The 27,870-nt window shown below is 41.1% G+C and overlaps 1 protein-coding gene across 37 annotated transcripts in view; it reads left to right on the top strand.

Moving 5' to 3' along the window:
- RCBTB1 (RCC1 and BTB domain containing protein 1) overlaps positions 1-27,870 on the top strand; it is a 149,634-nt gene that overhangs the window by 117,489 nt on the left and 4,275 nt on the right. For 19 of the 37 annotated variants that reach the window (XM_054253173.2, XM_054253151.2, XM_078359414.1 and 16 more), the window contains 8 exons: positions 185-351; positions 4,154-4,312; positions 8,162-8,269; positions 8,665-8,807; positions 10,483-10,673; positions 17,472-17,598; positions 20,563-20,714; positions 21,391-21,521. In XM_054253173.2, coding sequence (XP_054109148.1) covers positions 185-351; positions 4,154-4,312; positions 8,162-8,269; positions 8,665-8,807; positions 10,483-10,673; positions 17,472-17,598; positions 20,563-20,714; positions 21,391-21,521 — 1,178 coding nt within the window. The remainder of the gene's footprint in view (positions 1-184; positions 352-4,153; positions 4,313-8,161; positions 8,270-8,664; positions 8,808-10,482; positions 10,674-17,471; positions 17,599-20,562; positions 20,715-21,390; positions 21,522-27,870) is intronic. The other 18 variants (XM_078359675.1, XM_078359633.1, XM_078359584.1 and 15 more) reach the window with 2 other exon arrangements.

Here is a 27,870-nt window from a genome sequence, read left to right on the forward strand (position 1 = left end):
CGTCTATCCCCTTCTGTTACCCATCTCTTTCTCTCTTGCCCCATCTGTGGTTATTTAACACAGAGAGGAGGGGCCAGTGGAAGAGAAATGAAGGTTGAAGAATGAGCTGTACAAAGTTCTTGGGAAGAAAGTACAGTGTTACTCTCTTTTTGGAGCTGATTCTTTGTGTGCTTCGTGTGTACAGATGGAGTGGTTTATGCCTGGGGCCACAATGGTTATAGCCAGCTTGGGAATGGGACAACCAACCAAGGCGTTGCTCCCATCCAGGTCTGTACCAATCTCTTGATCAAGCAAGTGGTGGAAGTGGCTTGTGGCTCACATCATTCAATGGCTCTAGCAGCTGATGGAGAGGTCAGTATGCTGCTTTTATTCTTTATTCTTTTTTCTTTTAAATGGTGGTAAAATACATGTAACATAAAATTTACCAGCTTCACCGTTTTTAAATGTATAGTTCAGTGGTGTTAAGTACATTCACCTCGTTGTACAACTGTCACCACCATGTACCCCCATGTCTGTTTCATCCTGCAAAACTGAAACACCATACCTATTAAACATTCACCCTTATTCTGTCCTCCCCCAACACCTGGCAACAACTTTCTACTTTCTGTCTCTGAGTTTAATTATTCTGCATACCTCATATAAGTGTTATCATACAGTGTTTGTCCTTTTGTGACTGGCTTATCTCACTTAGCATAATATCTCAAGGTTCGTCCAATTTGTACCATGTGATAGATTCTCTTCATTCCATTTTAGGGCTGAATAATATTTCATTGGATACATACAGTAAGTGCCCACATAATGTCATTGGTAGATTCTTGGAAACTACAACTTTAAGCAAAAGGACGTGTAATGAAACCAGTTTTACCATTGGCTAATTGACATAAACAACAATTAATTAATGGTATATTTCTGATCACAAAGATATCACCAAACTTCTGAAGACCCAAACCACTTCTTATGTTAAACATTGAAATAAATGTGAAGTATACATATATTTAAGAAAGATTAACAAAAGCAAGTAAATGAATTATTTGCCCAATTTCTGGTGAGTGACTGAGTGGGGGCGATCATAGTGGTGGTGGGGTAAGTCAAAGAATAAATGTTTGCAAAGCAGAAATTACAAGGAGCACCTCCTACCACTGTGCAGTTCAAAAGCAAACAATCGCAAATGTGCAGTTTGCCGAAGGTTTTTGACTGCATTGTTTATTGTTATGGGTTTGTATGGTTGTTGTCTACTTGGTGAAATTTTTTTGTTGTTGTTGAGGCAGAGTTTTGCTCATCTTGCCCAGGCTGGAGTGCAATGGCATGATCTCAGCTCACTGCAACCTCCACCTCCCAAGTACAAGTGATTCTGCCTCAGCCTCCCGACTAGCTGGGATTACAGGCACCTGCCACTATACCCTGCTAATTTTTGTGTATTTTTAGTAGTGATGGGGTTTCACCATGTTGGCCAGACTGGTCTTGAACTGCTGACCTCAGGTGATCCTCCCACCTTGGCCTCCCAAAATGCTGAGATTATAGGCATAAGTCACCACAACCAACCTACTTTGTAAGTTTTTTTTTTTTTTTTTAGATAGAGTCTCACTGTTGCCCTGGCCGGAGTGCAATGGTGTGATCTCAGCTCACTGCAACCTCCGCCTCCTGGGTTCAAGCAATTCTCCTGCCTCAGCCTCCTGAGTAGCTGGGATTACAGGTGCATGCCACCATGCCTGGCTAATTTTTTTTGTAATTTTTGGTAGAGATGGCATTTCACCATGTTGGTCAGGCTGGTCTCCTGACCTGATGACCCCCCCACCGCGGCCTCCTGAAGTGTTGGGATTACAGGTGAACTTTTATTTTTTAACAAGTTGTATTCATTCATTCATTCATTCATTCATTCATTTTCAAACCCACTTGTTTCAGTTCAGGGTTGCGGGTGGCCACAGCCTCTCTGGCAGCTCAGGATACCAGGTGGGAGGCAGCCCTGGACAGAAAGAACACAGGGTACACTCATGTATACCCCCATACTCACTCTCACTGGAACCATTGGGATACGTATGCAGCTTAGACACCATCTAGTGTGCACAGCTTTGGGATGTGGCAGGAAATCAGAGTACCCAGAGAAAACCCCCACAGACATGGGACATGCAAACTCCATAGACAGTAGCCCTGGCTGGGAATTGACAGTTTTTCTCATCAGTGTTATAACAAAATGATGTTGAATGAAATGATATTTTTCGAGGACCTGCTGTAAACCACATTTTGTTTGTCTAGTCATCTGTTTATGGACACTTGGATTGTTTCCACTTTAGGCTATGGTGAAAGCACCTTGGTTTTAATGACCATATTTGTACTTGATGTGATGTGAATTGTAGCCCTGTGCATATAGCTAAAAACCTTATGGGAATATACTCTGTCTCTAGCATAATGTGTATTGTGCAATCAAGACTGCACTTTTGATGGCAGTGAATTCTTTTCTTTAAAAAAATTTTATTTTGTAGAGACAGAGTCTGGCTATGTTGCCCAGGCTGGTCTTGAAATCCTGGACTCAAGTGCTCCTCCTGTCTCGGCCTTCCAAAATGCTGGGATTACAGGTGTGAGCTTCCACATCCAGCCTAGAGTTCATCCTTAAGGCGGCTGAGTCCCATGTTCTTTGCTGAGATTATAGCTCAGATGTGTGACAATGTTCTGTACTTTTTTTTTTTTTAGTGACCTCATCCTTAAGATGTGTTTTATTTTTCAGTATATGTAATGAGTTTGGAAAAAATAACTTTACCATCCTTCTAGTAGGTACTTGTTCAGCCGCCAAGTTCGTGCTTATCTTAAAGCTCACTTATCCCATTGAGTCTGTCTTCTAATCTTTGATACCATTTTGTTCCTCTCCATTTCCATTGCCTTTGGTCAAGTCTTGTCATTTCCTGCCTGGACTACTGCCATAGTCCCTTCTATTCCATAACTTTGAAGTTGACCCACCTGCCCAGTCTTGCTTTGTTGTCCCCTCTGATTTCTAAAACACAAATGAGATCATATGTTTCTCTCTTTGAAGTTCCTTAGTGATGTTACAGAGATTTTATTAAGTAGCACAAGTTATAGAATGAACAAACCCAAAAGCTCAGGGAGACCAATATTTCATGACTGGATGTGCTAGAGCCAGGCATAGCACACAGGCCTCATGCCTTAGATCTACTGATTCCTAGTCCATTTTTTGGTTAGTGGAACTACAGCCCCAGTTTTTAAACAAAAGGCAGCAGCACTGCAAGGGAATGTGTGTATTTGAGAAGTGCCAGAAGAATGATTGCTGAATTTAGATCAAACTTGCTAATTTGCACAGGCTGGTTCCTGCTTTATTTTAATCTTAAGCATATGGTACTTTGAATAATTATGCTAAATATTAATATTTGCATAATTAAACTAGATATTTACATGAATATACTTTGAGGAGGTGTTGCAGGTTATTTGTTTTGTACCTATAAGATGAACGTGTAACAAATACTCAGCAGAGGGCTTTTCAGCAAAGGGCTTTGCCTTGGCCGGCATCATACCAGGACAGAAAGAATTGTGGAAGCCACACTCAGTATATATGTGGACCACCTCCTGCAGGCACGTGAAGCAGAGTAGGGAGTGGGGGCTTAGACATTTTTGAAATTATTTCCTCTACTGCCAACACCTCCCTCCGTAATTCATCTCTGTTTATACTGTTGTTTAGAATGTTTTCCATGGAAAACAATGAATATTTGTGCCCAAAGAGTTGAGCAAACTTTTTACGTCATTGATACTTAACGTGGCATATACTTCATTTCCTATTGATGCCATATTAGTATGTGTTATAGAGGGAATGTAGCAGGGTGGTTAAGAGCACAGCCAGAGTGCTTGGGGTTAAATTCTCTTTGCACTGCTTACCAGCTTTGGAACCTCAAGCAAGTTACTTAACCTCTCTTGTGTTTCAGTTTTCGTGTATGAAATGGGGATATATAAAGTGGGTACTACCTATCCTAGGGTCACTTGACAGGATTACTAGGTGGGTTAAGTAGGTTAATGTGTGTAAAGCATATAGAACCATGTAGCACATCTTAAGTACTCATTAAGTAGGCTGATTTTAATTTTTATGACTGTTTGTGTTGGGGTGAAATTTTCTTTCATCCTGATTATTCTTTCCTTTTCCTTTCTCTTGTAGGTATTTGCTTGGGGTTATAACAACTGTGGCCAGGTGGGATCAGGTTCTACAGCAAATCAACCAACTCCTCGAAAAGTTACAAACTGTTTACATATTAAGAGGGTAGTTGGCATTGCCTGTGGTCAGACTTCATCCATGGCTGTTCTGGACAATGGCGAGGTGAGGTGTTCTCCACTCCCATTTCCCTTTCTACCTTCTTTTTGAATTAAATGTTAGTTTCTTCACAAGGTGCATGTATCAGATTGAAGAAGGGAGAGTGCTTTGTTTTGGTAGCTCTGTTGAAAGTTAACTGATCAGACCATTTATTACTGACTGAGAAGTTGGAGATTGTTTTTTCCTCAGTATGATTTTTCTAAATTCCAAGATTTACCTGTGAATAAAGATTGTATCTGTCTAAATTGTATTTTTTGCAAGATCGAAATAGCCTAATGCCTATAGGTATTTGTGTGTGATATTTAATATAATAGATAAAAGAATTTAATCCTATCTTTCTCTTCCACTGAAAAAGTCAACTGTGCATTTTAAAATTAGCTGATGAGGCCGGGTGCGGTGGCTCAAGCCTGTAATCCCAGCACTTTGGGAGGCCAAGGCGGGTGGATCACGAGGTCAAGAGATGGAGACCATCCTGGTCAATATGGTGAAACCCCGTCTCTACTAAAGATACAAAAAATTAGCTGGCCACAGTGGTGCGTGCCTGTAATCCCAGCTACTCAGGAGGCTGAGGCAGGAGAATTGCCTGAACCCAGGAGGCAGAGGTTGCGGTGAGCCAAGATTGCGCCATTGCACTCCAGCCTGGGTAACAAGAGCGAAACTCCATCTCAAAAAAAAAAAAAAAAATTAGCTGATGAAATCCTTGTAGAACTACCTACCTATATCTTGAATGTTCACAGGAGGAAGCAACTTGGAAAAGAAGATTTTTGGGGGTTCCTGACTGTTATTAGCTACTTTTAAGAACTCTCCCTTTAGTTACCCCTACTATGGTAACTTTTGAGCTGATGGTTATTTCTATGAAATTAATCTCTGGTTGCAACTTGCACTTAAACGGCCATTTACTACCTATGCATATTTTAGTGCATGAGAATTATACAAAGATATTACCTTGGACACAGGTGTTTTGCCGTCATGTGTTGGTGTGGTTTTTTGGGCAGTGGTACCCAACCTTTTTGGCACCAGGGACTGGTTTCATGGAAGACAATTTTTCCATGGTGGTGTTGGGGTCATGCTTTTGGGATGAAACTGTTCTACCTGAGATCATCAGGCATTAGATTGTCATATGGAGTGTACAGCCTAGATGCCTTGTTGCACGGTTCACAGCGGGGTTCGTGCTCCTATAAGAATCTAATGCTGTCATTAATCTGACAGGAGGCGAAGCTCAGGCAGTAATACTTCCTCGCCCACCACTCACCTTCTGCTGTGCGGCCCAGTTCCTAACAGGGCACACACTGGTACTGGTCTTCGGCTCACGACCTGAGGATTGAGGACACCTGTGCTACAGTGCTTTAGAGTTTATGCATAGACTTTAACTTACGTTAACTTATTTTTTAAAAACTCAATCTCAGTATCATGCAAATGATTTCAGAATTCCTTGAGATGGCCATTGAATATCCTCCATTCCAGTGTTCTCTTATTTTTAAAAATAAGTTAGGCCAGGCACTTTGGGAGGCCAAGGTGGGCGGATCATGAGGTCAGGAGTTTGAGACCAGCCTGGCCAACATTGTGAAACCCCATCTCTACAAAAAATACAAAAGTTAGCCAGGTGTGGTGGGTGCCTGTAGTCCCAGCTACTTGGGAGGCTAAGGCAGGAGAATTGCTTGAACCTGGGAGGCAGAGGTTGCACTGAGCTGAGACCATGCCATTGCACTCTAGCCTGGGTGACAGAGTTAGACTTTGTCTCAAAAAAAAAAAAAGTTTAATTTTTAGGTTATTAGTGGTTATTTTAACAAAGTAAAGGAAGACAAGTGAAACAGATAAAATAAAAAGTAAATACCATTTCCCAGTCTTAATAGTTTCATGCATGCCTTTTTTGACTGTTCCCTTAAACAATTACATATAGGTGAGTATAATTATCTTTTTTTTTCAAATATGGGATGATGATATCTACCGTAGCTTTTCTCTGCTTTTCTTCAACCTGCTTCCCACTCTCCTGTTTAGCAGCCTGTGTTTACCTGTGTCTATGATCAGACTATTTATGCAACTTTCCATCATTATGGCTGCTGATTCTGGCTTCTGCAGGCGACCCACATTCAGAGCTCTACTGATGAAATGTCAGTTTTCTAATTTTTTCCTGTCATAAACGGTTGCAGTGATTTTCTGCGTTACTCTCTTTGTACACTTATACGAGTGTTTCTATAGAATAAATTTCCAAAGAATTTCTGGGTCAAGAGGTATGCCATTTAAAATGTTGATGGTCATTGAAAGTTCATGTCTGTTACACTGAAGGCACTGGGTGAAAGTGCCTTTAACCATCTCTCTCCAGGCCCCTAAATTCCATTCCCCTTTCCCTTCCGTCATGTAACCCTGAAAAGCCTGAAAAGCCATAGTCTACGTCAGCCACCCTGCATTGCTGTGGGGCTTGATGCCACCACAAATCTTGGGTTCGTAATTTGAACAAGGCCTTTATTTGTCTGTTCCTGATCAGTACTTTTTCCTATGGCTATTCGGAACCTTTAGCACTCCTGTCAAACCTATGCCCAACCCTGTTACTTTCAGCAGACAGGTCTCCTCTCACTCCAGATATCCAAGGGACCATCACATTCTGGGAAGTCCTCTGTGTAATCCTCTTTCCTTTTCTTTCTCTCTCTTGATCCCGCTGTCACTCCTTAGTTTGGAGCCTCATCAGAGCTCACCTATTTGCTCACCAGAGAAGAAATGACCTCCTAAAGGTTCTCTCTGCCTCTAGCCTTATATGCTCTGTCATCTTTTCATACTGTGGCCAGCATTATCTTTCAAAAATGCAAATTAAATTAATATTTCTGTGAGAAATTTATAGATGCATTGCAGTTTCTCTGGCATGTTTTTTGTAACTGTCCCTCTAGGCCCTTGGCTTTCCTTCTAGACTTTCTGTTTTATTTAATTTATTATTTATTAATTTATTAATTTATTTATTTTGAGATGGAGTCTTGCTCTGTTTCCAGGCTGAAGTGCGGTGGCGCGATCTTGGCTCACTGTAACCTCCAACTCTCTGGTTCAAGTGATTCTCCTGCCTCAGCCTCCTGAGTAGCTGGCATAACAGGCATGTGCCACCATGCCTCGCTCATTTTTGTGTTTTTAGTAGAGACAGGGTTTCACCATGTTGGGCAGGATGATCTCGATCTCCTGACCTCGTGATCCTCCCATCCTGGCTTCCCAAAATACTGGGATTGTAATCTGTAGGCATGAGCCACCTCACTCTGCCTTCTTCTATTCTTTATATTACCACTACTGCGGAAGTGTCTAGCCAGGCCCACCTACTTATCTTCTAAACTAGCTTCTAATGTACTCAGTGCCTTCTGCCTGGAATCTTTGCTGTCCTTCATTCTTCAGCCCTGCTCCAATCTCCACTTTCTGAAAAGTCTTCCTTAATCTTTCTTCCTAGAGCTAAAGCCTTCCTCCTTGCTGTTCTGCAGCGCCTTGATTATATGTCTTGTAGCACTTGCTACCTGTCTGCAAAAAATTGGCATGTATCTATTTCCCCTGTTAAACTGTGACCAAAAACTTACTCCTAGTACCTTTCAGGGTGTCTGACATACGGTAGGTGCTTAATAATTGTTAGTGAGGCTCAACTTCCTCATGTATAAAACAGGAAAGAGTGACTTGCCCCAGACCGTCTAAGTCATGGAGTAGAAACCGATGCCCAGTTCTGTCATCTCCATCTCCAGAATAGCTTCTGTTTGGAGATCAGTGGGAGGAGCATAGAGTAAAATATAGGTGTTGGAAATATCTGATGTGTTTAGATGGACTGTTTTTTTGTCTGTTCCTTCTTACTAGCAGTTTAAAAAAACTTATCCTCTCCCTTCTCTCCTCTCTAAGGTATATGGCTGGGGTTACAATGGCAACGGTCAGCTGGGCTTGGGAAACAATGGCAACCAGCTGACCCCTGTGAGAGTGGCAGCTTTGCACAGTGTGTGTGTGAACCAGGTATGTGCGGTGCCCTCTCAGCTAGCACTTCCGGTCTATCTTCCCTGCCCTAATTTGGAGAAATATTGGAGGTTTACTCTTCAGTCAGTCTTTTGCGGCAATATTTCTCTGTACCTTTATCTTCCACGTGTAATATAGCTTCCCTAAATTCCCATGAGGAGAAGCAAGACTATGGTGTTGGCAAAACAGTCTCGACAAGTTAAAAAAAAAAAAAGGAAAACTTCAGTAGCCTAAGGCTTAGGCTTCTCTAATGCTTTTTTAATGTTCCAGCAAATGTCAGTCTACCCCTGATGATGAATCGGCATTCTGCAGAAGCTGGCTATAGCCTTTAAGTAGATGTTCTCCCTGCCTTTCCTGTTTTCCTGCTAATGGTAACCATTTAAATTTACTTGCAGATTGTCTGCGGCTACGCACACACTCTAGCACTAACAGATGAGGGCTTGCTCTATGCCTGGGGAGCTAACACATATGGGCAGCTGGGAACTGGCAATAAAAATAACCTGCTAAGCCCAGCACACATCATGGTGGAGAAAGAAAGGTAACTTGACTGTGCCGTGTCTTGGGACTGTATGTGAGATGTGGCTTTGGTACTGTGTGGCAGAGCTGTGGTGTTTGGCTTTGTAATTCTTCTGTTTATTAACATTCTCATTTTGGACAAAAGAGGTTCCCTTCCCTTCCCCCTTTGCCCTTCCTCCAGTCCCTTTCCACCTTCCCCCTTTCTCCTCCCCCCTTCCCCCTTCCCTTCCCTTTTTTGAGACAGGGTCTCACTCTGTCAGCCAGGCTGGAGTATAGTGGCACAATCTCAGTTCACTGCAACCTCTGCCTCCTGGGTTCAAGTGATTCTTCTGCCTCAGCCTCCCAAGTAGCTGGGATTCCAGGTGCACCACCATCCCCAGCTAATTTTTTGTATTTTTAGTAGAGGTGGGGTTTCACCATGTCGACCAGGCTGGTCTTGAACTCCTGGCTTTAAGTGGTCCACCCACCTTGGCTTCCCAAAGTGCTGGGATTATAGGCATGAGCCATTGTGCCTGTCCTATACATAAGTGTTTTGAGTAGCAGCCAGAATGAACATGAGGTCGATATGATTCTTATGTGGCTCTCTGAAATAACCACCTGTGATTGATAGGCATGAATGCATCTTGGTATAATTACTGCAGTCTTGCTGCTGGCCTTTTAGTATGGAAGATAGATCGGGTCTATGGCCATGTTGATGTTTATGATGTAGCATAAGCTTTTCCTTTGACCCAAGTAAAACAACTTTTAAATAAATCTGCTCTTGAAAGGACATTATCTGTTTAAATATTGATTTGATATAGTATGTGTTACTGGAATAGATGCTTGATGTTGTTCAGCCAAATTGTATGGTCTTACCTACTATGTCCTGGTGTGCTGACTTCTGATTATGGTATGTTACCCAAGAAGCATGCTACTGAGAAATATAGTAAGTTTGGCTTGTTGTCCTTTTGGATTGGAACATTTAGAGTCCATGACCCCTCAGCCAATGCTTATCAGCCCAGTGAGTGTTGTGAGCTCTGGTAGGAGAGGACAGAGAAAGTTATATTTATAAAGAAATGGGCCAGGCATGGTGACTCACACCTGTAATCCCCAGCACTTTGGGAGGCGAAGGCAGGAGGATCACTTGAGCCCTGGAGTTGGAGACCAGCCCTGGCAACTCAGTGAGACCCCATCTCCATAAAAATACAAAAATTAGCTAGGTGTGGTGGCGCAGCTGTGGTCCAGGAAGCTGAGGTGGGAGGATTGCTTGAGCCTGGGAGGTCAAGGCTGCAGTGAGTTATGGTCATGCCACTGCATTCAAGCCTGGGTGATGGAGGGAGATCCTGTCTCAAAGAAAAAAAAAATGGTGTTTAAACCAACACGTTTGTTAAGACATTTTGTCAACAAAAGGTCTTAACAAGGTCCACTTTCTTCATTTGCTTGGGTCTCTAGTCTGTTTTCCAAGTTTTCCTTGGCAGTTTGTGGTTTATCCTAACTCACAGTGAGCTGAGGATAAGAAATGGGCAATTGGGAAAGGAGAACAGTGCTCTTGCCCTGATCTTTTGCTTTTGTTGCTGTGACTTGGCAGCTAGCGTCCCTGGATCTTGGACTCTTGTTTTCTGAAGTGTTCCAAGCATGAACGTTTTAGTGGCCTTGTGTGATGTGCTGTGGGCTTCTGTGATCATGAAGTGACATGCATTTTTCTTAAAACTTTTCAGGGTGGTAGAGATTGCAGCCTGTCACTCTGCCCACACGTCTGCGGCCAAGACGCAGGGTGGGCACGTGTACATGTGGGGCCAGTGCCGGGGCCAGTCTGTGATCCTGCCACACCTCACCCACTTCTCCTGCACCGATGATGTGTTTGCCTGCTTTGCCACTCCTGCCGTCTCCTGGCGCCTCCTGTCTGTGGGTAAGAAAGTGCAGGGCCACCTCTACCCAGGAAGAATGGTACTACCAACTGATGAGTTTTCCTGTGTATTTGCTGGTCTTGGGCTCTCTTAAAATGCTTTATTCTCTATTAGCTTTTGAACCTTCCCTCAAATTATATACATAATCACATTCATATATTATGAAATATTCCCATGAACTTTAAATTTTTCTTTAAGTGTTTTCAGTTAATATCAAATTCATATAACATGCAATTAACCATTGTAAAGGGTACAGTTGAGTTGCATTTAGGACATTCATAGTGTTGTGCATCTACTTTTTTTCTTTTTTTTGAGACGGAGTCTTGCTCTCTCACCCAGGCTGGAGTGCAATGGCGAGATCTTGGCTCCCTGCAACTTCTGCCTCCTGAGTTCAAGCGATTTTCCTGCCTCAGCCTCCCAAGTATCTGAGACTACAGACACCCGCCACCTGCCCAGCTAATTTTTGTATTTTTAGTAGAGACAGGGTTTCACCATGTTGGCCTGGCTGGTCTTGAACTCCTGACCTCAGGTGATCCACCCACCTCAGCCTCCCAAAGTGCTGAAATTACAGGCTTGAGCCACCGCATCTGGCCTGCATCCACCTTTTATGTCAAATTCTAAAATGTTTTTACCACCCCAAAAGAAAGCCTTTATATGTTAATCAGTCACATTCCATTCTTTCCCACTTCCAGCCTTTAGCAACCACCAGTTTGCTTTTTGTTTCTATGGATTTATTGACTCTGGATAGTTCATATAAGTGGAAGCATACAGTGTGTGAGTTGTGTCTGGCTTCTTTTACTTAATGATTTTGAGGCCTATTGATACTGTAATATGTCTCCATATTTCACTCCCTCTTATGACTGAATAATATTCCGTCATGTATATATACCATATTTTGTTTGTCACTTACCTGTTGATGGACATGTGGGTTATTTCCACCTTTGCCTCTTGTGAGTAGTGCTATTATGAATGCTCCTGGGTAAGTATTTGGGTAACCTGCTCTTAAGCACTTTTATTATACTAGATTTCTTACATAGCCTGGTATAATACTAATCAAAAATGAACTTTCAAAAAAGTAAAGAACTGGCTGACTATGGTGGCTCACACCTGTGCTGTCAGCACTTTGAGAGGCCAAGACAGGTGGATCGTTTGAACCCAGAAGTTTTAGACCAGGCTGGGAAACATGGTGAAACCCTATCTCTACAAAAAATAACCGGGTATGGTGGTGCCTGCCTGTAGTCCCAGCTACTCAGGAGGCTGAAGTGGAGAATTGCTTGAGCCTGGGAGGTCAAGGCTGCAGTGAGCTGTGATCCCACCACTGCACTCCAGCCTGGGCAACAGAGCGAGACCCTGTCTCTTTTTAAGGTGACACATTAACATCATCTTCTTTCTTTGTCTTTCAACTGATTTCAAATTCTTGTATTTCAGAAGGGCATCAAAACAGAGGTATCATAAAGGGTAGTGGAATTTGGGGTGATCTTTTGTTACATCTGTACCTTTTCTGAATATTGTCTTCTTTAAGAGTCCATTGTTGGCTGAAAAAGCTAGGATGTCTTAAAGCTGAGTAGCCATTTACAAGATGACTTTAATCTTTTTCTTATATTTCTTGTTTATTTTTGCCTTTTTGCTAGCATAGTTCTTCTGAGTTGTTCTTTTATTTACAAGCAGAGGGAATAAGTGGTCCATGATGCTCTGTGCTTGAAAATTTATGTAGTTCTTGGCAGTTAAGGTGTTTGCGTTGCTCAGCAATTGATATTGAAGGTTAGTCTTCTAATACATGTCATGCTTAGGTGTGTGAGACAGGTGGCTTTGTCCATCATTAAGTGACCAGTCATGGGCATGGGGGCAAGAGGATGCTTAGGAAGAGTTAAGCTTGCCTTAAAGTGAAACCAGTTGAACATTTCCTTACACTTCATTTTGACAAGTTCTTTAGTATTTTTTTTTTTTTTTTGCAGTGAGTATTGTGATTGCAAAATAATTGGTTCAGTGAATGGTACTATTTGTCCAGAATCGCACACGTGTAGCATACCCAGCTGAGTGCTACTTCTGTACATGTCTTCAGATTTATATATACTGTATACGTCTTCAGATTTATATATACTACTTAACCTGGACTTGTTATAAAAGGCTTTCCCCGTTCTTATGTCTTAAAATGGCACAGGTATTCTTTGAAGAACAAATGTCCTGACATTTTAAATGTTAAGTTTGGAAAAAATATGGTCATTGAATGTATCACCCAGACTGTTAGGGCTCCCTAGACCCCAGGCCACATGCCTGTACTGGTCTGTGGCCAGTTAGGAACTGGGCTGCTCAGCAGGAGGTGAGTGGCAGTGAGTGAAGCTTCATCTGTGTTTACAGCTGCTCCCCATCACTCACGTTATCTACTGAACTCCACCTCCAATCAGATCAGCAGCGGCATTAGATTCTCATAGAAGCATGAGCCCTGTTGGGAGCTGCACATGTGAGGGATCCAGGTTGCAAGCTCCCTATGAGCATGTAATGCCTGATGATCTGTCACTGTCTCCCATCACCCCCAGATGGAGCTGCCCAGTTGCAGGAAAACAAGCTCAGGGCTCCCACTGATTCTACATTGTGGTGAGTTTTATAATTATTTCATTACATATTACAGTGTAACAATAATAAAAATTAAGTGCGCAATAAACATAATGCGCTTCAATCATCCCGAAACCATCCCCATCTCTGCCCCCGTGCATGGCAAAATTATCTTCCACAAAACTGGCCCCTGGTACCACAAAGGCTGGGGACTGCTGTCCTAGACAACTTCTTTCTCTTCCACCCACTAAAAATCAAGAGTTTTTTTCCCTCTCAGTTTGTGATCTCAGCTGAGTGTTAGAAAGAAAGTCAGATGGTGAATTCACCCCTCTGAGGAGGATTTCTTCTCTGAAAGGACATACTATACTTGTTGCCAGGAGCAAAGAGGAGAAGGGGTCATTTCAGCCTAAGACTGGGTGCAGAAGTTGAGACACTGATGAGTAATAAGGTTTTTTTGGATGGGTGGGGGTAGCACTCTAGAGCCCTGGACTCTTGGCCCATCTTAGTCATTTCTTTTCTTTTACTCACCAGTGATCCGGGTTACAAGGTTGGAGAAAGCCTGAACTGTGAGAGGTTTTCCACCTTTTCTACGTAGCCAGGAGAGCTCTGCATTGCATTGGGTGGAGGGAGGGCTGTAAGTTAAGGTCGCAGGGCTTAGGCAAAAGATATTTCCTTGGGAGATTGTGATAAAGCTTGTGGATAAACTCATTTGTTAAGTTTCAGCCTAGGTTTTAGCTGTTGTCCCTCCTCTAGGAGTTGCTCTGTTAACAACAGGCTACCAAGGGACACAGGTTCATCCCAGGCTTGAAAGCTGAGCTCTTTGATTAAGACACTGATTTTTTTTTTTTTTTTTGGGGGGGGGAGGAAGGCAGGAAGGGAGGGAAGAAGGACGGTAGGGAGGAAGGAAGGGATGAAGGAAGGAAGGAAGGAAGGGAGGAAGCGGGGAGGGAGGGAAGAAGGACAGTAGGGAGGAAGGAAGGGATGAAGGAAGGAAGGAAGGAAGGGAGGAAGCGGGGAGGGAGGGAGGGAGGGAGGGAAGGGAAGGAAGGAAATCAAGCAATGAGAGAGACATTGCCGACCTGGATCTAGAGGTTTACAAGTTGATTTCTTTTTTTTTGAGAGAAGGAAAGAAAAAAAAAAATAAGTAAAGGAGAGGAAGAAAGAGGAAGAGAAAGAGGGAGAGTAAATGGAAATATTGCTTTATTTTGAAAAAAAATGAGTATTAATAATGGCCAATCAATGTTTCATTTAAACTTATGGGTAGGTGTGATGTGGTATTGACAAGAATGTATATTTTGTGTATTTGAAGTGGAGAGCTCTATGAATATTTATTAAGTTTACTTGTTCCGGATCTGAGTTCGAGTCCTTGATATCCTTATTAATTTTCTGTCTCATTGAATCTAAGTCTCGTATCTGGGTGTTAGGATCGTTAGCTCTTGTTGTTGCATTGATCCTTTTACCACTATATCTTTGTTGCTTTAAAATCTATTTTATCCGACACGAGAATTGCAACTCCTGCTTTTTATTTATTTATTATTTATTTTTGCTCTCCATTTGGTTGGTAAATCTTTCTCCATCCCTTTGTTTTGAGTCTTTGTGTATCCTTGCATGTGAAACAGGTCTGGATGTAAAATGCCATTGGGTTTTGGCTGTGTCTTTTGATTGGGGGATTTAGTCAATTTAAATTTAGGGTTACTGCCATTTGATGTTGACTGGCTGTTTTATCCATTCGTTGGTGTAAATTCTTCTTTATGTTGGTGCTCTTTACTTTTTGGTGTATTTTTAGAAAGGCTAATACTGGTTGTTTCTTTATGTGTGTAATGCTTCTTTCAGAAGCTCTTGTAAAGCAGGCCTGGTGGTAATAAAATCTCTGAGTTCTTGCTTGTTCATAAAAGATTTTATTTTTCATTCAGTTGTGAAGCTTAGTTTGGCTGGATATGAAATTCTGGGCTGAAGGTTCTGTTCTTTGAGAATGTTGAATATTGGCCCCCACTCTCTTCTGGCTTGTAGAGTTTCTGCTGAGAGATCTGCTGTAAGTCTGATAAGCTTGCCTTTGTGGGAAACATGACCTTTCTCTCTGGCTGCCCTTAGTATTTTCTCCTTCGTTTCAACCCTGGTGAATCTAACGATTATGTGCCTTGGGGTTGCTCTTCTTGAGGAATATCTTTGTGGTGTTCTCTGTATTACCTGGGGTTGAATTTTGACCTGCTTTGCTAGTTTAGGAAAATTTTCCTGAATAATATCCTGAAGGGTATTTTCCAGCTTGGATTCATTCTCTCCGTCACATTCAGGTACACCTATCAAACGTAAATTTGGTCTTTTCACATAGTCCCACATTTCTTGGAGACTTTGCTCATTCCTTTTTATCCTTTTTTCTCTAATCTTTTCTTCACGTTTTATTTCATTAAGTTGGACTTTGACCTCTGATATTCTTTCTTCTGCTTGAACAATTCGAGTGTTTAAACCTGTGCATACTTCTCGGAGTTCCTGTATTGTATTCTTTAGTTCCATTAATTCACTCATACTCCGCTCTAAGTTGTCTATTCTCAATAGGATTTCATCAAACCTTTTTTCAAAGTTCCTAGTTTCTTTACGTTGGGCTACAACATGGTCTTTTAACTCACCGAAGTTTCTTATTATCCATTCCTTGAAGAGTGATTCTGTCATTGGGATGCGCTCATTCTCCATCAAGCCTTGTTCCATTGTTGATGTGGAACTGTGATCATCTTTAGAGGGAGAGGCGTTCTGACTTTGAGTATTCTCAGCTTTTTTACGCTGGTTTCTTCCTGTCATTGTAAATTTATCCTCCTGTCTCTTTGAAATTACCAACTTTCAGATTAGGTCTCTTGAGTGGGCGTCCTGGTTGTTAGTTCCCAGGGCCAGAGCAGCGGTGTTAAAACTGATGGTGCTTTTCTGCCCAGGATTCTCCTGTCGGGCTTCCTTCTTGTGTCGGTAGTGGGCGACTCTGCCTTCCTGGGGCTCCAAACCTCGGTCAGAAGGGAAACCGGTCCTGTTTACTCTGCGCCGAGCACTCCCGCGCCGAGGTGCCGTCACAGCCGCTGCCGCTGCCGGGCTCTGGTGTCCTGCTGGGGACCCGTGCAGGTCCTCCGAACCTGTTTACTTTGCTCCTTGCTCCGAGAGCTGCCGCGCCAAGGTGCCGCGGAACCGCTGCACCGGCCACGAGAGTCGCGCTGGCCACCTGTGTGTTTCCTCCACTGGGGGATCTCCTGCTCCGTGAACGACCAGAATTTGTCTGAAAGTGTGGCGTCCTCTAGTTCTCCGCGCCTTCCCTGAGAGCTGCAATCCTGGGATGTTAGCGATCGGCCATCTTGGATGGTTCCAAGACACTGATTTTTTAACTCAGCCGTGGGCAGTTGAAACCTGCTTTGTGTATCCATAGCAGTTTGATTCGATGCCTGGTGAGGATCTCTGGAATTTAAAAACATTTCCCCATTAGCCTTTTTCTCCTTCTTTTCTTCTTTCATACATATAAAGCACAAGAAAGTGTTGCAGGAATGTGTACAGTGTCTTTGCTTTTTCTTATAGTAACACATTCTACATACATATAACCATAACAGCAATTCTTTTTATCAGGTAAAGTGATCATGTGTTCTTATAGAATTGTTCCCTTCATGTAGGTGTTGCTTCTAAGTGAATTTGCTCTGTTTAGATACCGAGTAAGGATTATGCATATAGTGATTTTTAGGGTTAACAGAGATACTTAGATTCCAGAAACTTGGGAAAGAGTTTCTCTGCTTGAGAGCATGACTGCTTAGCATTACCTTTTAAGTGGAAAGTTTGTTTCTTGCACCTCCTTGAGTTGGGTGTGCTGACCCCTTAAAACTACCCCAGAGCAGAAAAAAGATATTCTTAGTGTTTCGGTCAAGGAAAACTGATAAATTTTTAGTCTTAGAAAAGAACCACTCATTTTGAGAGGGAGTTATTATATTATCATGAACTACCTATAATTTTTCCATTAAAAAAATATGTTTCTAATATTTAACCATATAAGATGGTATTTGGTCTTTCTAAATACCATTTTTTGGTGGTTCTCTTTTGTAGTTTATAGATGCAGGATATTTACTTTAATACTGTAGAATCGATTTGTCAAATAAGGTATGAACTCTTGAAAAGAAAAAAAACAAGTGGAATTATCCACTACTGTTATGATGATCTTTTTTGAAGACTTTCGAATCTTCAGTCTGTTCCTTGAACTTTCCTCATTAATATGTGTTTGTTGCCTTCAGAACATGAAGACTTTTTAACAGTTGCAGAGTCACTGAAGAAAGAATTTGATAGTCCAGAAACTGCTGATCTGAAGTTTCGAATTGATGGAAAATATATTCACGTCCATAAAGCTGTTTTGAAAATCAGGTATTTTTGCATAAGCTCAGAGACGTCAATAACTGTACTTTCTTTTTGCCACTTCTATTTCTTTGTTATTCCATAAAATGGGTGCTGATAAAAAAAAAAAAAGTAGCCTTTGTGGTAGAGAGAAATGTCACTACTTAATATTTTTGCAGATAGTATCCGTCCATTTCATGTCAAAGAGTTTTGTGTGTACACTCATGGAGCGTTTTAGAAAAAGTGTCCTGTAGGAGCTTAGTATTTCTCTCTCTCTCTATATATATATATAAAATTATACGTATATAATAATTATTATTATTTTTGAGATGGAGTTTTGCTCTTGTTGCTCAGGTTTGAGTACAATGGCATGGTCTTGGCTCACTGCAACCTCCACGTCCTGGGTTCAAGCAATTCTCCTGCCTCAGCCTCCTGAGTTCCTGGGATTACAGGTGCACACCACCACAGACCCAGCTAATTTTGTATTTTTAGTAGAGACGGGGTTTCTCCATGTTGATCAGGTTGGTCTCGAACACTTGACCTCAGGTGATCCCCGCCCCCCCGGCCTCCCAAAGTGCTGGGATTACAGGCATGAGCCACTGCACAGGCCTATATTGTTTTTTAAATTAAGGATCTTGTGAATACTCATTTCTGTCAGAAAATTTGTTTATGTTGTTAAAGAAAATACAAAAGGTTGTTATTGAAACGTGCATATGACCTCTTTTACTCTTAATTAAAGATTCAAGCAGAAAGTTCTCATAGGAATACTGGGCTTCTGTTTCTAAGGGACATGTAAGTACCAAGTAAAGAATGTTCTAGGCTGGGCTGGGCATGGTGGCTCATGCCTGTAATTCAAGGACTTTGGGAGGCCAAGGCGGGAGTATCACTTGATCCCAGGAGTCTGAGACCAGCCTAGGCAATATAGCAAGACACTGTTTCTACAAATAATAAAAAAAATTAGCCAGGTGTGGTGGTGCATTCTTATAGTTCCAGCTACTCCAGAGGCTGAGGTGGAAGGATTGCTAGAGCCCAGTAGGTCAAGGCTGTGGTGAGTGTGATCATCCTGGGTGACAGAGCAAGATCTTATCTCAAAAATGAAAGAAAAAGTTTTTTAGAGATAGTAAATGGCAGGAGCTCCTTTTATAAATGAGAGGCAACTATACATTTATCAGTAACTGTTTGAACTATTGCTCACAAAGGTTGCCATTGCAGAAAAAGGGGCACATAGACCATTAACAAGTCTTTTTGGAAATCTAGTTCAAAACCTATTGGCAAAGAAATACATTTGAAAGGAACCAAAAAGTCCTATGTCATTCCTTACCTGAGGGAGTAAATATCTGAACCACAGTATTACCTGAATAAATGAACCGGAACTGTTTCCGTCTTTGCACCTTTGTCAGCCAGTCTGTTCCTTTCATATACAGTTTTCTGACCATGAAATCCATGATTCTTTGCTTAGACAACTATTTCTTTTTTGCTTCTCAGGTAGAGTAATTTCCTTTGTAAGTGAAGCCATTCTTTTAGTATTCTGAATGGATTTTTCTTTTTTTTTTTAGATGGGGTCTCACCCTGTTGCCCAGGCTGGAGTGCAGTGGTGTGATCTCAGCTCACTGCAACCTCCACCTCCTGGGTTCAAGCAATCCTCCAGCCTCAGCCTCCCAAGTAGCTGGGATTACAGTCATGCACTATGACGCCCGGCTAATTTTTGTATTTTTAGTAGAGACAAAGTTTCACTGTGTTGGGCAGGGTGGTCTCGAACTCCTGACCTCAGGTGATTGAGACTCACCTGCCTCAGCCTCCCAAAGGACTGGGATTACAGGCATGAGCCCCTGTGCCTCGACTCTGAGTGGATTTTGAAAATACTTTCTCTCTTTTTTATCCTATCTCACTTTAAAAGAATTTTAAAAGATGATTTTTAGAAAGATATAACTATATTGTACTTAAGAAAATTCAGTATTCAGAAATCAGTTTCTCATGCAGGTGGCTTTTTCATGTAAATACAGTGTAGGAGATGCTCAGGTTTTCTTGAAATATCTGACTATCCTAGTGGATGTGAGTGTTTTATAAACAAGTTTGTAGCAGGCCTGGAAAGAGAGGAAAGGGAGCAGGCAATGCACAAATACAAATCAGGAGTGATAGCTCTTTTGACGATGAGTCAGAAAGGAGGAAAAATTGTTATGTCGAATAATGAGACAGTGATCAGCTTGATGTAATCCAGTTAACATATAAAACAGTTTTAAGAATATACTAGTTACATAAAACAAAAAGCAAATGAATCATTTTGATATTAATATGTAGTCAAAAGTTTTGAACTCTCCTTTCTGAATCTCTTTCACTTCATTGTTTAAAATACATTTCTGTATGTGATTTTAAAATACAAAGGAGCAAAAAAACCTTGGGAGCCATTAAATGGAAGCAGTAGTAGAAGTGCTAGGTACTTCTAGGCTCTGTGTATACCTGTTAATATTTAATAGGATATATAAAAAACGAAAGTGAGTGTATGTAAAAGGCATATGCAAAAACCACTTGCATGTGGAATGTTTTTGGGTGGTGACTATAGGTTTGTAATCCTGGTATGTGCAGGCCCAGATATAGTAGTTAAAGATACTTCTTTTTTTTTTTTTGAGACGGAGTTTCACTCTTGTTGCCCAGGCTGGAGTCAGTGGCACTGGGTCACCACAACCTCTGCCTCCTGAGTTCAAGCAATTCTCCTGCCTCAGCCTCCTGTGTAGCTGGGACTACAGGCATGCACCACCATGCTCAGTTAATTTTGTATTTTTAGTAGAGATGTGGTTTCTCTATGTTGGTCAGGCTGGTGTCAAACTCCTAACCTCAAGTGATCAGCCCCCTCCCAAAGTGCTGGGATTACAGGTGTGAGGCACTGTGCCCGGCCCAAGGATACTTCTAATCTGTTTATCTGATTTTGTCAACTTAATTAGGTAACTTTTTTTTAATTCCTGCTGAACAGATAAGCCTTTTGCTTTTCTGTTGTAGGTGTGAGCACTTTCGATCCATGTTCCAGTCGTATTGGAATGAAGACATGAAGGAAGTGATAGAAATCGACCAGTTTTCCTACCCAGTGTATCGTGCCTTTCTCCAGTACCTCTACACAGACACAGTGGACCTGCCTCCGGAAGATGCTATAGGTACCGAGGTGGCACTGGGATGGACAAGCCACGTGGTCCGGAATATACTTCCTTATGTTCTTAGTCCTGAAATGTAAAAAGCTTCAGGTGTATTGGCTTTAATGTGGTGCTTAAAAAAGATTTGAAGTAAATGTCTTTAAAAACAGTGTTGTGTAGTTATTATGGTTAATAGTTATGGACCTAGTTTGTGACCATAGGTTTTTCTTTTTTTGTAGTGTTCCAATGTCATTGAACTTACTTTCTTTTTTTTTTTTTTTCATTTAAAGTACATGTGCAGGATGTATAGGCTTGTGACATAGGTAAATGTGTGCCATGGTGGTTTGCTGCACCTGTCATATCAACCCATCACCTAGGTGTTAAGCTATGGGCTTATTTTAATTTTCTGATATTGATGTATAAGTTGCTAATGCATTTAGCATTTTGGAAACAAAATGAGGATTGAAATTGCAAATTTTGCCTTTCCTTCATACTACTGAAGAAATTGTATAAAGTAAATACAGGAGAGATGTGGAAGTGGAGGAGGCAGACAGTCAAAAAGAGAATTTATTTACTTAAATTTAGTATCTTGTCCACTAAGAAAATTCTAATTTACCTATACGTATCTGGTCACCAGAACAAAATCTGTGTATGGGAAATTACCATAAACTTGATCAAGTCTTTCACATCTTACTTTTAGGTCTTCTGGATTTGGCGACATCTTACTGTGAAAACAGACTGAAAAAACTTTGTCAGCACATTATCAAGAGAGGAATTACTGTGGAGAATGCCTTTTCACTATTCTCTGCTGCAGTCAGATATGATGCAGAGGTAACATAAACAACAAACAGAAACCAAACCACCCTTAACTCCCTGCGTGCTCTTCTCCCCTCTCTTCGAGAGTGAGTCCTGGAAAACGATGAGTCACTTTACTTCTGTTCTGTTTGTTTTTTTTTTTCTTCCAACACCAGACAAGTTCCTGGTTTCCAACACTTCACTTCTGTTTAGGGAATCAGTAAATCCACTGAAAACTGAAATCTGCCTTTGCTAATCTTAATTTCCTGTTCATTGTTTTAAAAGTCATTGTTCCTCTACTTCCATTTCTAAGTAAGATAGGAAACTAACCGAGGTCCTAGCAGCGGTGCTGCAGGTTGGAACATAAGGTGCCACGCCTAACTGGACTAATAGCATGTTTGAGTTTCAGGTCTTTCTCAATGTCAGCATATGTGTTTAAGAGCCACCTTGCTGTCTTCCTACCTCTGCCCTGCCATAAGCCGGGGACGCATATGATTTGTATCTATGTATGCTCTGTAATTCTCTTGGTGTCTAATTATAACTCACAGTTATTCACCTGTTAAGAACTTGCTGTGGACTCCTTTTGTTTGTTTTTGTACTGGATTGAGTTCTTAATCTGAGATTCACAGATCTCTTGAATCTGTGAATTAATGGGCTTTTGGGAGTCTGAAAGATTGTGTGCATTTTTTTGAAGAACCAAAGCATCAGGCTATAAGCTCCTTTTGAGCGGGAACTGTCTCGTTCATCTGCATACGCTATAGTGCCTGGCGCACATTAGGCAGCTTGTGATAAATGTTTGTTGAACTGAACGAAGATAGTACCTTAAAGGAAGCATTAAGGATGATCAGTGAGCTAAAGGCTGGTATGGTTGGTTTCACAGTTTCAGAGAGAACAAAAGCTAGAGAGCAATAGTCTTGGAGTTTCAAAATGTCTAGCAAGGGTATGCATGTAGAATGATACGATTAGCCTGTTCTTGCAGATACTTCGTTGTCATTTGACAAAGCAGAGTATCTGGTATCAAGGAATTTATCAAACACCCGCAAAGATCTGCAGCTGTGTCCTTTGAGGTGTAACAGAGGAAGGACTTCATCACTTAGGGCTCACAGTTGACCACGATATTTTCAAATGTATCCTATTTTTGTTTGAGGCTGTATTATAAATATTTGATAAGGTCAAACGTAGCTGACTTTGCACCTGACAACAGATGGAATGATGATCAAAGTAAATCATTTCTAGTAGAAAATGGAGGTATGATGGTTTTTCCTACGCTTCCCATGGCACACTGAACCTCTTTATTAGGAATGCTATTTCTTTAGATTTTATTTCCAGCCAGTGATATAATTTTAAATTGGGTCAGTGCCTTTTCTGTCCATGTGGTGACTGATGTTAGAATCCTCTCTGGGCCTCTCCATGTTCTTCCTCCCTGTTCATGAATTTCATACTCAGGATTCACACCTTGCTCACTAACACCAGTGAGAACAACCTGGGCAGAGGCAGACGTCTTGGCTCAAGTTGCTGGAAACTTCTTCCTTACCTTCAGCTAAGATCTGTCCTAGGAGGTTTACAGAAACAGAAAAAGCCTTCTGCCTGCTTCCTGTGCCAGCAGGTCATTTCCTTTACTAGTTTTGATTTTTCTCATATTAAGTATAAACACGACAAAAAACTTCCTTTAGAAAAACTCGGAATACCTGTCATTCCCCAGAGTCTATCACAGTGTAGGCATGGAGTTGGCACTCAAAAATGCATGTAGAATCGAATGACTGAAAACATTTGAAATACCTCACCATGAAAATGTGCTTTAAAAAAAGATGTTTGGCCAGGCATGGTGGCTCACACCTGTAATCCCAGCACTTCGGGTGGCCGAGGCGGGTGGATCCCTTGAGGTCGGGAGTTTGAGACCAGTCTAGCCAACATGGTGAAACCCTGTCTCTACTAAAAATACAAAATTAGCCAGGCATGGTGGCGTGCACCTGTAATCCCAGCTACTGGGGAGGCGGAGGCAGGAGAATCACTTGAACCCCGGAGGCAGTAGTACTTGCCGTGAGCCAAGATCGCACCACTGCACTCCAGCCTGGGCAACAGTGCAAGACAACTCCATCTCAAAAAAAAGTTAAAAAAAAACCTAAAATCCTACAAATATTACATATTTAATGCAGAAAAATTAGAGAAGACAAAAAGAGTTGCTTCTTTATTTCTAGGACATATATATATATATATATATATGATTTCTATATATGTGTATATGTATATTTATAAGCTATATGTAATTTATTTTTTTTTCTTGGTGATACAGGATCTTGCTCTGTTGCTCAGGCTGAGGCACAGTGGTATGATCACAGCTGACTGTAACCTCAACCTCCTGGACTCAAGCAGTCCTCCTGCCTCGGCCTCCTGGGGAACTTGGACTACGGGCATGTGCCACCACACCAAGCTAATTTCTTATTTTTTGTAGAGGCAGGGTTTCATTATGTTGCCCAGGCTGGTCTCTTCTGGGCTCAAGTGGCCCTCCTCAGCCTCTCAAAGTGCTGGGATTATAGGCATGAGCCACTACGCCAGGCCTCTTTCTAGGGTATATTTCTTAGGTTGTAATACAAGTTATATAATTGATTGATGCGCTTTTACATTTTATTTCCTGAATAGTGTAAGATACAATGAGTAAATGAACAAAGTTCTGGGGTACAAAATTAAAACCCATAGCCGGGCGTCGTGGCTACTCAGGAAGCTGAACTTGGAGGATTGCTTGAGTTTAGGAGGAGTTTGAGGCTAGCCTGGACGAGATAGTGAGACAGCCATCTCTTAAAAAGAAAGCCCTCTTATTGTATTTATTAGTTGATTGGAAGCTGCTGATGAGTCAGGTTGGAAATTAACTGCAAAAAAACTATTATTTTTAGAAGCTCAACTTGAGGATACTAGATGACTTTGCCTTTGTTCTGTGGGTCCGAATGCTAGGAAGATGGAGACTACCTGCTTCCAATGTTTCTTGTCTTTTCTACAAAAAGTATCTGAGGTTCATCCATGCCCCGTTTGACAAGATAGCTTTGAAGCAAATGTACACACAGTCAAGCAACAAAAATGTATAGACTCAGGAGTTTCAAAAGTAAGCTGATGGTTGTGGAGCCCTTGCTATGAACACGTTATGAAACAGTCTACATGTTTTATTAAGAAGGACTTGACGAAGGAGCACGCAAATATTGTTTTCATACATACCTGAATAAACGTTGACACCAAGGGAGAAAATGTTGATAAAACATTGTCTCAAGATAGTTCAGTCGCACACTATAACTGATTCTCTTCAGGAAATTTTTGATTTTTATGTGTATTTGAATATTTAGTGAAACAGTTGGGAAGTATTATTTGTTTAGCTAGGGTAGGGAACTTTCTAGAAAATCTTACATGATGAGCAACTTATATCTTACGATCTTGGTTTTGGAGGGAAGCAATAAACATGAGCCCAGGAATCTAATTCTGAAGTTGGTCTGGGGTTTGAGTATTGGATAGCTTGGTGCTAAAGCTTGCTGGCCAGCATTTTTTTCTTCTTTTGGTGGGCCAAATTAAATGTCTTAAATCAGTAGTAAGCTGACAAATTTTTTTTGCATAATGAGATAAATTACGTTTTTCCCATATGGTAGAATGTTTAAGTGCATTCTGAAAACAAAACAAAACTTCTTTGATTTGGAGTATTTTGTACTTAGTGTACTATAACATGAATTCTAGACTTACAGTTTTAGGGTTTTGTTTTAGGTCGGACACAGTTAGGTGTGGTTCTTGATCTTGTGTCATCTAGAATGTGTCTTGAGGGAAGCTGTGATGTCAAGGTACCTGCTCACCCTGGTTGGGTGGTCTTTAAATTATTGACATTCAACTAGTTGAGCTTTGGAGTTTTAGGACTGGGTAAGAACTCCCTTCAAGGCTACATTAGCATTTTTAAAAATGAGGATATTAAGACCATCAATTCACTGGGTTTTGTTTTGTTACTAAAGAAAATTTGTGGAAGGAAAAACAACTTATTTCCAGAGTATATATATTGATTGGAATAGTTTAAATGTTGAAAGATTTGGAATCTTTTATAAATTATTTCAGAAGTGCAGTTTTTTTTATCTGCTTTGCTAATAACAATAAATCTGGTATTTTATCTCATTTGCCTTAAACCACTTTATAATTACTCCTCCACAAAACGTCATAAACAGAGTTTAATTTTTAATACCAAGAAGACTGTATTAGACCCCTCTGTTTTTATACCCTCTCCACACTTCCCTCTTCAATTGAGCTGTAAGATAACTCTTTCATTCTGTCAGGAACTTTGTCCATCTCCTGGTCACATGATCTTTCTCGTCCTTCTTGGAATTGTTTTATTTAAAGCCCAGCTAAAAGTAAGGAGTCAACTGTAACCAGCCCTGTTATAGTTCACCACCTACCTGGGCAAGAGTTCCATTTTCTTGCTTGTGTTATTGAACACTTGATCCTTTGCAGAATGAAGGGAACAGATCATGTAGATTCTTACTATATTAGGGGTCAAGTCAGAAGGGCATTTATCTAATTCACTGATCAAAGGCAAAGAGCCTGGGCACTGGTTGCTAAGTGGTTCTGGTTGACTGTGCCACTCTCTGGTGAACTTGCAAATTCAAGTGCTCCTCGCCACATGCTTTCAGGGCTTCCTTTTACATAGATCTGCCTCAACCAAGATTTAATTAGTTATTTACACAACCCAGATTTAGATTGTTTGCAGTATTCACTAGTTTGACTTTTAATGTTTGGAACTTTTGAATATTTATTGCATACTCAGACACCTCAGCAGTTCAAACTAATTGAAGAAGAAGAGAAGGCAGTTTGGTAGAACCATTTTCACCAGTGTATATAAAGTGAATTGTGATTAGCGGCAGGCACCATTTGTATACCTATATTGTGTATAAAACTTCTTAAAGTTTGTACTCAAGGTAATTTCTGCACAGTTAGCTGAATAAGCTCACTTTAAACTCACTTTTTCATATACACTAAAAAGATCTTGAATTCTATATCATTAGACACCAAAGTGATGAGGTTCGATGCCAGAGTTTAGTGCATTCTTCCTGCAAATTCAAAATTATATGATTACAATTTAACACTTAAAGATTCTTGTCTGACTTATTACATGGTTTAAAAAACTTTTTGTTGTTATGATTGGCCACTTCCAAAGTTATATGGGAATAAACTAGTTTTCTGTTTTTGATTACTAAATATTAAAATGTGAATTTTATGTCCGGGTGGAATATAATTTAGTCCTGAGAGCTGTTTGTTAATCATTGGGTGATGAGGCCAGGCGTAGGGCTTTTTCTTGAATAATAATCTGAGAGGAAATGCTTTCACATTTTAGTTTACTATAATATACAGAGTACTTGGCTATGCATTTAGCCCACTGGGAATCTCTGATTAAAAAACAAGAATCCAGAAACTGTGCTGACATCCTAAATGCATTTCGAATTACCTAGAAAACAAAAACTTGGGCAGCAACTGGCAAGTGCTCATTAGCTGTTGTTTATCTTTTTTGTTTTTGTTTTGAGACCAAGTTCTGTGTCGCCCAGGCTGGAGTGCAGTGGCAGGATTTTGGCTCACTGCAACCTCTGCCTCCCGGGTTCAAGCAATTCTCCTGCCTCAGCCTCCCAAGTAGCTGGGACTAGAAATGCGAACCACCATGGCCAGCGAATTTTTGTATTTTTAGTAGAAGCAGGGTTTCGCCATGTTGACCAGTATGCTCTCAGTCTCTAGATCTTGTGATCCACCTGCCTCGGTCACCCAAAGTGCTGGCATTACAGGCGTGAGCCACCATCCTGGCTTGTGGTTTATCTCTTAATGGTTATGTGACTGGGTGGGTTTCTGGAGTTTACTCTAGGGTGTCTTTTAGCCAGGGACAGGAGGACCCTTAGAACAAGGAAATCATTGTTTCCAGAGGTCTGTGCTGAGAGCAGAAAAGGGTCTCTCCATGTTGATGTGGGTCCCTTCCCACTCTGTCTAACATCCCCATCTCATGGTGGCTGGATATGTGCAGTCAAAACCTACAGTTGAAATGTTGTTGAGCTTCTGGTTCGATAGAACCCTGAGTACTGACCTTCAGTGTAGAACTTACCAGCTTGCCAAGTTATAAAAGTCAAGCTATTTGTGGTAAGAGCTTTTAGTTTGATTTCCTTTTATATATTTAGTCTTTGTATGCATTCCAGGTGCCTGATTGATTTAATAAACATATATTCCAACATCCTAAGGGACAGACTATATTAAAGTTTGAAGGGGATGAAAGGGTGGATTAGCATAGGCAGAGGTTGATTTTGAAATGGTTCTGGTTTACCACTTGGAGACGTTACTCCCCCAAATGTTGGTAGTTGGTGACTTCCATTTGTCTGACTGAAAACTAATC

This window comes from Callithrix jacchus, chromosome 1 (genome assembly GCF_049354715.1).
Source record: "Callithrix jacchus isolate 240 chromosome 1, calJac240_pri, whole genome shotgun sequence".
Taxonomy (NCBI): domain Eukaryota; kingdom Metazoa; phylum Chordata; class Mammalia; order Primates; family Cebidae; genus Callithrix; species Callithrix jacchus.